This window comes from Ranitomeya imitator, chromosome 2 (assembly GCF_032444005.1).
Source record: "Ranitomeya imitator isolate aRanImi1 chromosome 2, aRanImi1.pri, whole genome shotgun sequence".
Taxonomy (NCBI): domain Eukaryota; kingdom Metazoa; phylum Chordata; class Amphibia; order Anura; family Dendrobatidae; genus Ranitomeya; species Ranitomeya imitator.
In genome coordinates this window covers 156,506,097-156,521,108 of record NC_091283.1, presented here as the reverse complement: position 1 = coordinate 156,521,108, position 15,012 = coordinate 156,506,097, and the positions used below count along the sequence as shown (strand labels likewise).

The 15,012-nt window shown below is 45.4% G+C and overlaps 1 protein-coding gene across 2 annotated transcripts in view; it reads left to right on the top strand.

The window, feature by feature from the left end:
* Positions 1-3,685: 3,685 nt before the first annotated feature.
* The window catches only part of MED27 (mediator complex subunit 27), a 201,913-nt gene continuing 190,586 nt past the window's right edge, over positions 3,686-15,012 (top strand). The window contains exons 1-2 of one of the 2 annotated variants that reach the window (XM_069747573.1): positions 3,686-3,961; positions 5,110-5,254. In XM_069747573.1, the coding sequence (XP_069603674.1) occupies positions 3,756-3,961; positions 5,110-5,254 (351 nt within the window). In that variant the 5' untranslated portion in view covers positions 3,686-3,755. The remainder of the gene's footprint in view (positions 3,962-5,109; positions 5,255-15,012) is intronic. The other variant, XM_069747574.1, reaches the window with a different exon arrangement.

The window sequence follows — 15,012 nt, the reverse complement described above, 5'->3', positions numbered from 1 at the left end:
GAGCAGACATTACTGTGTTACTACAGAGGAGCAGACATTATTGTGTTACTACAGAGGAGCAGACATTATTGTGTTACTACAGGGGAGCAGACATTATTGTGTTACTACAGGGGAGCAGACATTATTGTGTTACTACAGAGGAGCAGACATTATTGTGTTACTACAGAGGTGCAGACATTATTGTGTTACTACAGAGGAGCAGACATTACTGTGTTACTACAGAGGAGCAGACATTATTGTGTTACTACAGAGGAGCAGACATTATTGTGTTACTACAGAGGTGCAGACATTATTGTGTTACTACAGAGGAGCAGACATTATTGTGTTACTACAGGGGGAGCAGACATTACTGTGTTACTACAGAGGAGCAGACATTATTGTGTTACTACAGAGGAGCAGACATTATTGTGTTACTACAGAGGAGCAGACATTATTGTGTTACTACAGGGGGAGCAGACATTATTGTGTTACTACAGAGGAGCAGACATTATTGTGTTACTACAGGGGGAGCAGACATTACTGTGTTACTACAGAGGAGCAGACATTATTGTGTTACTACAGAGGTGCAGACATTACTGTGTTACTACAGGGGAGCAGACATTATTGTGTTACTACAGAGGAGCAGACATTATTGTGTTACTACAGAGGAGCAGACATTATTGTGTTACTACAGAGGAGCAGACATTATTGTGTTACTACAGGGGGAGCAGACATTACTGTGTTACTACAGAGGAGCAGACATTACTGTGTTACTACAGAGGAGCAGACATTACTGTGTTACTACAGAGGAGCAGACATTACTGTGTTACTACAGGGGGAGCAGACATTATTGTGTTACTACAGGGGGAGCAGACATTACTGTGTTACTACAGAGGAGCAGACATTATTGTGTTACTACAGAGGAGCAGACATTATTGTGTTACTACAGAGGAGCAGACATTATTGTGTTACTACAGGGGGAGCAGACATTATTGTGTTACTACAGAGGAGCAGACATTATTGTGTTACTACAGAGGAGCAGACATTATTGTGTTACTACAGGGGGAGCAGACATTACTGTGTTACTACAGAGGAGCAGACATTATTGTGTTACTACAGAGGAGCAGACATTATTGTGTTACTACAGAGGAGCAGACATTATTGTGTTACTACAGAGGAGCAGACATTATTGTGTTACTACAGGGGGAGCAGACATTACTGTGTTACTACAGAGGAGCAGACATTATTGTGTTACTACAGAGGAGCAGACATTATTGTGTTACTACAGAGGAGCAGACATTATTGTGTTACTACAGGGGGAGCAGACATTATTGTGTTACTACAGAGGAGCAGACATTATTGTGTTACTACAGGGGGAGCAGACATTACTGTGTTACTACAGAGGAGCAGACATTATTGTGTTACTACAGAGGAGCAGACATTATTGTGTTACTACAGAGGAGCAGACATTATTGTGTTACTACAGGGGAGCAGACATTACTGTGTTACTACAGAGGAGCAGACATTACTGTGTTACTACAGGGGGAGCAGACATTATTGTGTTACTACAGAGGAGCAGACATTATTGTGTTACTACAGAGGAGCAGACATTATTGTGTTACTACAGAGGAGCAGACATTATTGTGTTACTACAGAGGAGCAGACATTATTGTGTTACTACAGAGGAGCAGACATTATTGTGTTACTACAGAGGAGCAGACATTATTGTGTTACTACAGGGGAGCAGACATTATTGTGTTACTACAGAGGAGCAGACATTACTGTGTTACTACAGGGGGAGCAGACATTATTGTGTTACTACAGAGGAGCAGACATTACTGTGTTACTACAGGGGAGCAGACATTATTGTGTTACTACAGAGGAGCAGACATTATTGTGTTACTACAGAGGAGCAGACATTATTGTGTTACTACAGAGGTGCAGACATTATTGTGTTACTACAGGGGGAGCAGACATTATTGTGTTACTACAGGGGGAGCAGACATTATTGTGTTACTACAGAGGAGCAGACATTATTGTGTTACTACAGGGGGAGCAGACATTACTGTGTTACTACAGAGGAGCAGACATTATTGTGTTACTACAGAGGAGCAGACATTATTGTGTTACTACAGAGGAGCAGACATTATTGTGTTACTACAGAGGAGCAGACATTATTGTGTTACTACAGAGGAGCAGACATTATTGTGTTACTACAGAGGAGCAGACATTATTGTGTTACTACAGGGGAGCAGACATTATTGTGTTACTACAGAGGAGCAGACATTACTGTGTTACTACAGGGGGAGCAGACATTATTGTGTTACTACAGAGGAGCAGACATTACTGTGTTACTACAGGGGAGCAGACATTATTGTGTTACTACAGAGGAGCAGACATTATTGTGTTACTACAGAGGAGCAGACATTATTGTGTTACTACAGAGGTGCAGACATTATTGTGTTACTACAGGGGGAGCAGACATTATTGTGTTACTACAGGGGGAGCAGACATTACTGTGTTACTACAGAGGAGCAGACATTATTGTGTTACTACAGGGGGAGCAGACATTACTGTGTTACTACAGAGGAGCAGACATTATTGTGTTACTACAGAGGAGCAGACATTATTGTGTTACTACAGGGGGAGCAGACATTATTGTGTTACTACAGGGGGAGCAGACATTATTGTGTTACTACAGAGGAGCAGACATTATTGTGTTACTACAGAGGAGCAGACATTACTGTGTTACTACAGAGGAGCAGACATTACTGTGTTACTACAGAGGTGCAGACATTATTGTGTTACTACAGGGGGAGCAGACATTATTGTGTTACTACAGAGGTGCAGACATTATTGTGTTACTACAGGGGGAGCAGACATTACTGTGTTACTACAGAGGAGCAGACATTACTGTGTTACTACAGAGGAGCAGACATTATTGTGTTACTACAGGGGAGCAGACATTATTGTGTTACTACAGGGGGAGCAGACATTACTGTGTTACTACAGAGGAGCAGACATTATTGTGTTACTACAGAGGAGCAGACATTATTGTGTTACTACAGAGGAGCAGACATTACTGTGTTACTACAGAGGAGCAGACATTATTGTGTTACTACAGAGGAGCAGACATTACTGTGTTACTACAGAGGAGCAGACATTATTGTGTTACTACAGAGGAGCAGACATTATTGTGTTACTACAGGGGGAGCAGACATTACTGTGTTACTACAGGGGAGCAGACATTATTGTGTTACTACAGAGGAGCAGACATTATTGTGTTACTACAGAGGAGCAGACATTATTGTGTTACTACAGGGGAGCAGACATTATTGTGTTACTACAGAGGAGCAGACATTATTGTGTTACTACAGGGGAGCAGACATTATTGTGTTACTACAGAGGAGCAGACATTATTGTGTTACTACAGGGGAGCAGACATTATTGTGTTACTACAGAGGAGCAGACATTATTGTGTTACTACAGGGGAGCAGACATTATTGTGTTACTACAGGGGGAGCAGACATTGGTGCAGCCTCCATGTCCCCCCTCAGCAGTGACACGCGGGCTGTTTAGTACTATGGGTTACTTAGTGACCACCGTGGAGACCCCACCTCTGCAAATCCCTGAATGACTCTCATCGCCATGACTACAGCTCCTGACTGACGGACGCGCGCTCTGCTCCTCACCACAACTCCCAGCGTCCTCTTCGCGGCCGTGACGTCATCACCCGCGGACGGTTCCCGCAGTAGCGGCAGCTGGACGGTCTGAGAATGATGGCGGACCCGTTGAACGTCGGGGTGAACCTGGAGGCCTTCTCCCAGGCCATTCACTCCATCCAGGCCCTGCGCTCCAGCGTCACCCGGGTGTTTGACTGCCTGAAGGACGGCATGAAGAACAAGGAGAGCCAGGAGGCCCGGGAGAGAGCCTTCGTCAGCGACTTCCAGGACAACCTGCACTGCGTCAACCGGGACCTCAAGTACGGGCTGATGTAGAACTACACGTCCCGGCGTGCCCTGTCAGGGTTCATAATCTGTTTCCGTATTTTTGCTTGCTGCCAGGGAATGTGGCAACTGTGACACTTGACTGCTCACAGCTGAGGTTTTGTTACAGTGTGCAGTCTGTCTCCCTGCTGTACAGAGAGTCTGTTACACTGTGTCAGTGCACCACATAGCGGATTGTCCAGACTGGTGGCTGTCACAAACCCTCAGAAGCGCGGGGTCCATGTGCTCTCAGTGATTGGCTGCAGCCCTGTCCTGATCACAGCTGAGGGTTCGTTCCCGTGTACCCTGTCATCACATGTCTCTGCTGTGCTGCTGATGATTCGTTACAGTGTACCGGCCTGGAATGCACAGAGGATTGTCTGCAGCAAACCCTCAGCTGTGAGTGTTGGGGCAGTACTGGTGTTATTCTCTCCTGTAATTGCACCTTCGTGCAGTCAGTGAATATGAACAATCGCATGTACATCCAGAGATTGAAGAAACCCCTACAGACCTCCTTTTCCTCCTCACAGCTGAGGGTTTGGTGCCAGTGTCCGGTGCAGGTCAGAGGTCGCTTATGTGCTGATAGTTTGTTATAATGTATCAGTCCAGAGTCCACCGAAAAGAACTGTACAGACTGGATACATTTGTAACAAACCCTCTGCTGCGAGATGCATTAGATCCGGACAGGTTTTCTGGGTTTAAACAAAACTTTTATGCTGTTCAGTTTATATCCTGAGGCTACAGCTTGTCCAGACCTAATACTTGTCACAGTTTGGCTTTTGTTACAGTGTATCCTGTTGGCACACGTGCTGATAACTTGTTACAATGTGTCCCATGTATGGCAAATCACAAAGAGCTTTGTTGGTCTTGCACTGACTGGACACGTCCTGTAGGTGGCACACTTGTAGATGCCACGTCCATACAGTTGGCATTGATGGTTGGTGGCGGGTAGGGCTGCCACTCTCAATCAATGAGCAATGGGAGAATGCCCCATCACAGGAGCAGTGTGTTTTTTTTCTGCTGCTGGATTACTTTGCTCTTCACTCTTCTTGCATTCCCCATCTCATCAGTACGTATTGGGAGTTGTAGTACAACCCCAAGAGCAGCAGGTTGTGGTTGCTGATTCCTCTTTCTTTCTCTGCAGCGAACTTGAGCGTCTCAGCAATTTGGTGGGAAAACCGTCTGAGAACCACCCGCTCCATAACAGCGGCCTACTGAGCCTGGACCCTGTCCATGACAAGACCCCGCTCTACAGCCAGCTGCTCCAGGCCTATAAGTGGTCAAATAAGGTAAGTAGGGGCACCCCTCATACTGTACTGCTCTATACTGCCAACCTTACTGTCCAGCCATCGTGAGACTACAACTCCCAGTATGCCCTGACAGCTGCAGTCTGGAGTGTGCAGTCTCCCAGTTGCAGACCGCTGTATTACTGCTTCATACTGGTTTCCCCACACACTGACCCTTAGCATTATATGCAGTGGAGTTTGGAATCCATATTACGGAGATCAGAAATGGAGTCTATTAGTAAATGTGCTGGGGCGCTATATTCCTATCCCCTGGCTTCTATTGTTTGGAAGTAGGGGCCCGGAACTTACTTTTCATGTTAATTAGGGACCTCAGTAGTTATTTTCATATTGATCGTGCCAGGTCTCAGTTATATCTGTTCCTGGGAAAGCTGGGTGGTGCCAATATGTCCCTGACCTCACGTGTTACCTTCTCACTTTATGAAGTCTTGCTATATTCTGTATCTCCCCAAACCCCCAGCTGTGAGACGTGGAGACAAATCCACTTGTGATACGTGCGTTGTGCGTCTGAGATTAACATGCCACAAATGTTAGTTCCGCACCACAGATCCGTTTCTGCTTTGACCTGGTAAATCTTTTACCCACTTTGTAGTTATCAGGGCTGTGGAGTCGAAAGTCAGGGAAATTGAGGCGTCGGAGTGGTGGTTTGACTTACAGACTCCACAGCCCTGGCTGTTAGTTATACACGTTTGGTTTTCTGCCTCAAAATCTGAACAGTAAATCCACATTGTATCCACCAAACCAAAAGGTTTTTTACATTTTTAAACTGCAGAATATGAAGAAGAAAAGTTCAAATCATTGACACAAGCCATGATCCTGGAAATGGTGATACGTTGACCCTTCAAGTAATTTTGGGTTTTATGAAGCGCCTTCATTGTTTTGGTGACCTGGCCTTCGAATAGGCTGTATATTTATGCCCAGTGGGGTCTGACCACCTGAGCCTCCAGGCACTGCACTGGACTGCTACCTATGGGGGCGCCACAGGTTAGATCTGACTGTAGAGCACACATGTATCTCTCCTTTAGGGCATTTGTGGCATATACTCATGTCTCATAAGTGGGGAGAATGGGGTCCCCTGGCATTCACCAGTGAAATGCGTGGGGAGCTGGCTGTAGACATCTGCGCTTCTCTCTCCAATCTTGTCTATTGGCAATAGAGAGACAGAGATTAAAGGAAGTGACCTCTCTTGCCAAGTTGGGACTCCACATATTCAGTGGCTGTAATGGGAAAACTTCCCTACAAATATAACCCCGATAGTGGGCTTACTAATGGCAGACAGCTTTGTTATAAGGGTGAGTGGCAGGCCAGTAGATATTATTGTGCCCTGTACCAGCTGCCTGTCAGTGCCTCCCCTGCTATTCCTGTTTGCAGCCGTTTTCCATCGTCTGGGACTTCGGAGACGGATATTTTATTTTTTTTATTTTTTTTTGCTTACTGCAGTAATCTGCTGAAATGAGAAGGTGATTGATTTATTAGAGTCCTCGCGCGGCAGCACAGACATTCATCTTCATACATTCTTCTATCATTTTCCAATCTCTCAAAAGTCTAAATTGAAATTTTCCCTTTTTTTTTTTTTACGGAGATTTTTTTTTTTTTAACTTTTCGCCGCTGGTGTGGAGCAGTTTGCGACGTCTAGACACTTGATATTTTAAGCTGCATATATCAGGAGACGATGAGAGCCTGACACCCACTCATTACTGCCGGATCCAGAAATGTGCAGATATTAATTGATCATCAGTTCTTCTCTTCACCGCAAGATTAAAGTCTTGTTTTACTAATCGCTGCAGTATCTCGGTCTTGGGGTCTGTATGTCTCACAATTGCCCTCCAAACTCATAAGACCACCATTTGTTTTTGTTTCTTAAACACAGAAAATGACAGCTTGCCAAACCTGCATCACTTGCATCTTGGGTGCACGACAGCCTGAGCAGGCAAAAGTACATCAGCAGAAGAAGTTTGCACTTAGTTTTCCTAGGTTCAGTGCTTTATTGGAAATCTATGTGCACAAATGACATGTAGTGTGGTTCTTAATATATCTTGCTTGTTTAGGAATGTCATTCCTTAATCATAGATGTTTTACTCATACAAAAAATCCCTGTTAAAAAGGTTTTTCAAACCATCCTGCCTCTTCCGCATACTGTAATTGGAGTATGTGGCAGGATGGTTTGATTTTTTTTTTTTTTTGTACGTGGAAAACGTCTTTGATTAAGGAATGATATTCCGAAACAAGTAAGATGTATTGAAGACCGCACTGTGTCATTTGTGCACATAGATTTCCAACAAAATATTGAACCAAGGAAAAGGGAGCGTTGACTTCTTCTGTTGTGTGTGTGTGTGTGTGTGTGTATATGTATATATATATATATATATATATATATATATATATATATATATATATATATATATATGTATATATATATATGTATATGTATATTTTCTGGTTTAATCTGACATTAAAACATGTTCCACTATTCATATGATCAAGGAGCATTCAACGGACTCTGGATTCAGCAGCTGACTTTACGGGGAACACCAAGCTTTTCCGCTGGCAGCATGGGTTGCTGTGTTGATAATTCTGCAGCCGCCCCTTTGAATCCATACGTTCCTGTCAATGCCGGGTCAGTGACTTTGGGTTATGGTTTGCTTTTATTTTACACACATACTCCTCCCGTCCCCTGTTGACTGCTGTTGAATTTTGTGCCGTTTTGCGCTCCCCCTTTTGAAGCGGCAGCTGTTTTTTGCTGTTCTGTATTTTCTTTTCCCTGCACTTCAATAATTAATGTGCGGCCCCCAGCCCCCATTTTCTGCCTCCACCTTGTATATTTGATGAGCTGAGATAAGGGCATCTTCCGCTCCCTCCCGCTGCCCGTTCTAACATTACTGCTTGCTTGAGTAACTATGTGGCAGGCAGATAGCATGCAAGCAGGGAAAACAGGCCAATAATCCAGAGGACGCTTGTGAAGGGCGCTAGCGAGAAATGTAAAACCTGACAGCAAACTTCAGCCGCTTAACAAGCTCTCGCTCGGAGTTTGGGAGGTGCGCTTGCCCTGGATTTAGCATAATTCCTGTGTCAGCAGCTCCGGCTGCTCTGGATGCAAGCAAAGGACAGGGACCTTTCCTACAGTCCAAATATCAGGCTTGGAAAAATGCTCGCCCCTGAACATCTACACCCCCTCCATCACCCGAAGCTCAAAAATTCAATTAGTCTTTGCCTTGGCCCTATGGCTGCCCTCCAGACGACATCCGGAATCATTGCTCATGTTTATATGAATTTCCTGAAATCTTAAAAATCCACCTTGATTGCTTGTCAGTCAGTTGAAAATAAGCCAACACAGTGGGGACCCACGGCATGGCTTGTGAATGCTGGGTGCATAATTTTACCACCAGCTCTGGTCCGCGACCATTGCACCATTATCTTTATTGGCTGTTTTCAGGAGATGTGTCAGTCATTGTATGCATACAAACATTTTCCATTCACCGACAGTTAGTAGAGCATGAAAATATCAGTAAACTTAAGGGGACACAGTTTGAACAGTTATTCTTTGCTGACAAAGTCCCACAGCGTTCCAGTCATTTATTCACACCTGCTTGTTTTCCCTCTTTCTTCACCTCCTCGTCTTTGATTGACCGCTCTGGCTTCATATAGAGCAAAAGAAAGACGGAGATGGATGGAAAACAAGAAGACGGGAAGGGGAATATAAATCAATGGCCGCACCATGGAGCACCGAGCACCTGTACAGAATCTCTTTAATGCTATACACAGATGTGGGTTTGCTACAGTTGTGAATACAGTTCAGGCAACTCCTCTGATTGTGTTACAATGAAATAGTCTGAAGACCACAGCGGATTGACCAAACTGGATCCAACTGTAACAAACCCTCATCTGTGAGAAATTACAGTCCAATCTAGATGAAAGTAAAAAATGATCGCTTTTATTGACAGCAGAGATCAAGGAATTCGAACAAATGATATTACCCAGTTGACAGTTTTTCTCTGTATTATCCAAACAGTAAAAACAAAAAAGTAAAATTAAACATCAAGATGCCCATTAATAACCGCAGGTTCCAATGAGGCCCTCAAAAGAGATCCAAGGGTCCCATAGGGACAGTTTGTGGCCCTTGTGGGAGGTTGAGAGGACTTGATACAATGCAACTTCTTCCTACTGTTCTCTTGTCCTTGTACCTCGTTTCAGTCTCTGGAGCAGCTCTTCCAGGGGAGCCATGCGCGCTCATTACGTAATTTTGTTACGGTTTATCTTCCCGTGGTAAGTTCGCCCCAGGAAAAATAATTTGCATGAACTCTCTGGTGGCTGTAGGATGGAAATGCTCGGCTGGATCCGCGGCTTATTTATGTGAAGGAGACAAGGGATTTTTTTTTTTCTGACTGCATTCGCAGCAATTAAAGGAGGAAAAAAAACGAGCAATTTAAACCTTTTGCAAAAAAGTATGAAAAAAGGTGTTAATATTTCCGAAAAATCCATAACCAAGCACTGCGTTACCCCCGATGTCATCTGTATGGGGTCTGACTTTATTTTTAATGATTTGCAATGGTGGCAATATCCCACCCATAGTGGCCCTCTGAATTGATCTACCCTTTTGACCCCTTTAAAATGCATACCACTCATAGTGACCCCCAGAATTAATGTGTCCACTGGTAGAGACCCCCCAGTATAAAGGTATCTACGCATAGTGACTGCTAGTGTAAATGTGTCCACACGTAGCGACTAGTTATGAGTCAACGTGCTTGGATAAGGTGTTATCAGGGCATGCTCGGGTGCTAAGAGTGTCTTCGGCGTGCTCAAATAATATTTTCGAGACCCCGCAGCTGCTAGGCAGCTGCAACACTTGCAGTGATTGCCTAACAAACAGGTAATGACTGCATATGTTGTGGCTGTCTAGCAGCTGCGGGGTCTTGAAAATATAATTTGAGCATGCCAAAGACACTCTGTTAGCACCTGAGTATGCATGGATAAAACCTTATCCATGCACGTTCACTCGTCACTAGTAGTGACCCCTAGTGTAACTGTGCTCGCACATTGCAACCCTCAGTGAATGTATCCTCCCGTTGCGACCCCCAGGGTAAATTTGCCTCCCCATAGCTAACCCTAGTGTAAATGTGGCCACATGTAGCAACCCCCAAAGTAAATGTGTCCACCCTTCGCCAACCCTTCCAGGGCAAACATGTTCGCCTGTTGTGAACTCCCTCCCGTGTAAATGTGTCCGCCCGTTGGGAACCCCCCTCCTTCCCCAGAGTAAATGTGTCCACGCATCGCGACTCCCCCATACCCCCCCAGGGGTATATGTGTCTGCCCTTTGCCACTGTCTCACCCTGGGTATGCTTGGTTATCTTGTGTGGGCTCATTTTCTTCATACTTGAGAGGATCCCGCTAAGCTGACCACGATCATCAAGTCTGATTTGTAATAAGCTGTCATTTCTGCTGATAAATAATGGATCCCTCCTTATAAACTCATCACGTGTCTCCTCCATGAGCTGTGGATAGTAATAATCGAATCCTCGCAGGCGCCATTGATTAATCTCATATTCTAAATATTTTATTCTTTTTTTTTTTTCTATTAATTTATTTACCATTTTTCCTTTTTATATTTCATAATTTTTTTCATGGCGTCCATTTCTCCGATCTTTAATTTTGCGGCTTATTTCGGCTCACCAGTCGATACATTGCTATGAAGAGCTCTCACCCCTCAATAAGTTGCTATTGATCAGCTGCCTTGACTTGGTGCAAATGCAATAAAAAATCTTTGTTGCACTTAAATGGCCGGTATCCTTAAGTCTGGGACTTGGAGGACAAGAGCCGATGGTGGTAGTGCTCCTCATTATCCTCAATGGGCAAAATATCTGCTGACAAAATGAGCAATGCAAGGACAATAACCCTAAATCCAGCAGATAATAATTGTGCCGGAGTATAATAAGCGCAGCAACTGATATCCCAGCACTAGAAATGAATGACATAAAGTAAGTTCCAGAATGGTAGCAAAAGCCTCACAGGGGCAATTCCTTACCTCAGAGCTCCTGTACTTCATATTGTCCCTCACATACAGCTTACCTTGGAAGCAGCGCCAAGTTAAGTCCCAGTACTTCTTGGGGATCCTATTAGAATTTAACAAACTCAACCCAACCTCTAGATCCTGACTCGGGCAGTCCTTGAGGACCAATGGTTTCTGCAAATGCGAACAAAAGATCCACATGTCTAGGAGTTTCCTCGGGCGGGACCTCACCTTCCAAATTCCCAGACCTCACTGGCACATCATTTTCAGAACCGGGGTAACATAAGCCGGGAGATGCCCGTGCGGTGTACGAAGATCCTTCAATCTTCCTCCTGTCTCCCATTGCTGGAAGAAAGACTGAAACCATACCTTGCAGGAGAATATCCACAGAGGAGCCCTGTCTTTCCAAAGGTTTGCAAAATTAACTTTCAAAAAGGTGTTCACTAAGAACACCACGGGGTTCACCATATTTAACCCCCCCTAGTCTCCTCATGCGGTAAGTGACCTCCTGCTTGACTAGGTTCAGTCTATTCCCCCATAACATCTGGAAGAACAGACTGTAGACCGGTGTCCAGAGAGGCTCTGGCAAGACACAGTCGCTGCAAAGGTAGATTAGCAAGGCTAATCTACCTGTACACAGGCCAACCCTTTCCCTCGATCAAAGACCATTTCTTCCATTGGTCCACTCCTTAGGCGACACCTTTTGATTCCGCTCTCCCAGTTTTTCGGGGGGTAATCACCTTGGCCTAATTCGATGCCTAGGACTTTGGCATGTTCTTGTTGTTCGAGAGGGTGTCCACAAGATCAAACCCGGGATCCCCGTCTCTCAGCCAGAGACTCTCACACTTCTCCTTGTTTACCTTTGGACTCTGATGCCTTCGAGTAGCTCTCCACTTCTTACATCACCACCATTACCTCCTCTTGAGAAGAAACAAAGACTGTGACATCGTCCGTGTAGGCCACTACCCTCAGGATAGCCTCTGGTGCCATCCCACCCATACTCACCCCTGCCAACGGTCCACAGTCGACCCTCCTGAGGAAGGGATCAATCGCAAACACGGAAAGCAAAGGGCTAAGAGGGCAGCTCTGGCGGATCCTACACCAAAGGTTGTCCAATCCACCCGTTTACCAGAGGGAAAGTCTCAGCCCCTGCGTGCAAGGTCTTAAACCAGTCCACAAACCCTCCAGGCAGACCATACCTCAAAAGAGTGGACCAGATGTACTCATGGTCGACCTGATCCAGGGTCAGCAAGAACTCCTTCCAAAGGCCCACACTGCCTTGCTCCATGGCCTCTTGGACACCTAGAACAGCACTGAAATTGGTATGGCCAGGAATGCAATAGTGCTGAGCCTCCGAAAGGAGCCGTGGTGCAAACTTCACCAGCCCATTGAAATGTATCTTAACCAAAATCTTCCTGTCCACCTTGAGAAGTGCTATGGGACGCCAATTCTCAATGCATGGCGGATCTTTACCCTTTGACAAAATGATCAAAGCTGACCTGCTTAATGATCTTGGCAGAGTGCCCTAAGGAAAGACACTCCTTAAACACCTGAGTCAAGAGGGGGACCAAGGAATCCCTAAAGGTCCTAAAGAACTCGGATGTTAAGCCATCTGGACTTAGTAGGGGGTCTGAGCCCATTGATCGACAGTCTCACTTCCTCTTAATAATAATAATACATTTTATTTATATACCGCCAACATATTCCGCAGCACTTTACAATTAAGCAGGGACATGTACAGACAATAAATTCAGTTCAAGGTAAGACAATTTAATCAGTGACATTAGGGGTGAGGTCCCTGCTCGCAAGCTTACAATCTACAAGGAAATGGGGGGACACAATAGGTGAAAAGTGCTTGTTATTTCAGGTCTGGCAATTATAATAGGGATTTTCATATAAAGCTGCATGATCCGGTCATCAGCCCGTGTGTTCAAGTGCAATAGTCAAGTATCAAGTGCAGTTATCATGTGCATGGAGGTTGTGGAGACAGAAGAATAGTAGGGTGCAGATTCAGAATAATATCTGGAAGGAGGGAACAGGGCAAAGTTAGTTTACTGAGTAGTTGATGTGGTAAGCTTGTTTGAAGAGTTGGGTTTTTAAAGCGCACTTGAGTAGGTCGGGGCTAGGTATCAGTCTGATCGTCTGGGGAAGTGCATTCCAGAGAGCTAACGCAGCATGAGAGAAGTCTTGGAGACGGAGATGCGAGGTTTGAATTATGGGGATGTTAGTCTTAGGTCATTTGTAGAACGGAGGGCACGTGTAGGGCGATAGACGGAGGTGAGAGAGGAGATATAAGGCGGTGCAGAACTGTGGAGAGCTTTGTGGGTGGATCCTCTTCTGCGATTGCTTCTGCTAAACCGCCCAGCAAGAGGTCATCCCCAGGCTTAGGAACATCTTCAGCCAGGAAAGCAGACATCCTATCATGATCCAGTTCCCTCCTTCCCAAGAGGTGCGAGTGGTATGAACTGACGACCTCCAAGATCCCTGATCTGGACTTTCTCAGGGATCCTGTACTATCTATGAGCCCCATCACTATCTTACTATTCACTGACATCTCCCTCTCAAAAACCAAAGATGAGTGCCTATCATACTGACACGTCTTCAAGAAGGACTTCACACTGGAGATCTCCTTGCGGCTACCTCCAGTTCGAGACAAGATGCTCGAGTTTCCTCCTTGGGCTCTGATACAGGCGATCCCTGTTCAGGCTTCTGAGGTTCGAGAGTTGCCGGAAGAATCTCGCCACCCGATGTTTGAACATCTCCCACCATTCAGACTTGGTGTTACTTAGGCCCAGCAGCGGTACCTGGCTCTGAAGAAATTCCTCAAAGGACCGTCTTACAGCTTCTTCCTCAAAGAGTGACTATTTCAGCTTCCAATAACCTCTTCCCATCCGAGGAGTCTCTGTAACGTTCATAGAAAACCTAATCAAACAGTGATCAGAGAACTCCACAACCGACCACGGTGAAGAGACGGGCTCCTCCTTCAAATAAAACCTGTCTATTCTAGATCTGCACTAACTACCTCTAAAAAGAAAAAAAAAAAGAAAAGTGAATCCTGTGTGGCCTGTGTTGTGCCGGATGTGGACATCCACCAGGCTTGCCTCACTTACTATCCTGTTTAGCGTGACGCAGTCGTAAGCCAGCCGGTCTTCAGAACCTCCTCTATCACAAGGTCTTGTGACATTGTTGAAATCCCCTCCAAAGACCACCTGTTGTCTCAAAAATAAAAAAGGTTTGATCTTCATGAAAAGACATTTTCAATCCCACTTGGACTGGGGACCATAGATGTTAAAGAGCCAAAGCTCCTGTCTCCCCATGGAGACATCTAGGATCAAGCATCTCCACATTTCTAATTCGATTGTCTGCATTCAACAGCTGCGGTCTTAGGGTACCGTCGCACTAAGCGACGCTGCAGCGATACCGACAACGATGTCGATCTCTGCAGCGTCGCTGTTTGGTCGCTGGAGAGCTGTCACACAGACAGCTCTCCAGCGACCAACGATCCCGAGGTCCCCGGTAACCAGGGTAAACATCGGGTTACTAAGCGCAGGGCCGCGCTTAGTAACCCAATGTTTACCATGGTTACCAGCATAAAAGTTAAAAAAACAAACACTACATACTTGCCTTCAGCTGTCTGTCCTCCGGCGCTCTGCTTTCCTCTGCACTGTCAGCGCCGGTCAGCCGGAAAGCAGAGTGGTGACGTCACCGCTGTGCTTTCCGGCTGGCCGGCGCTGACACA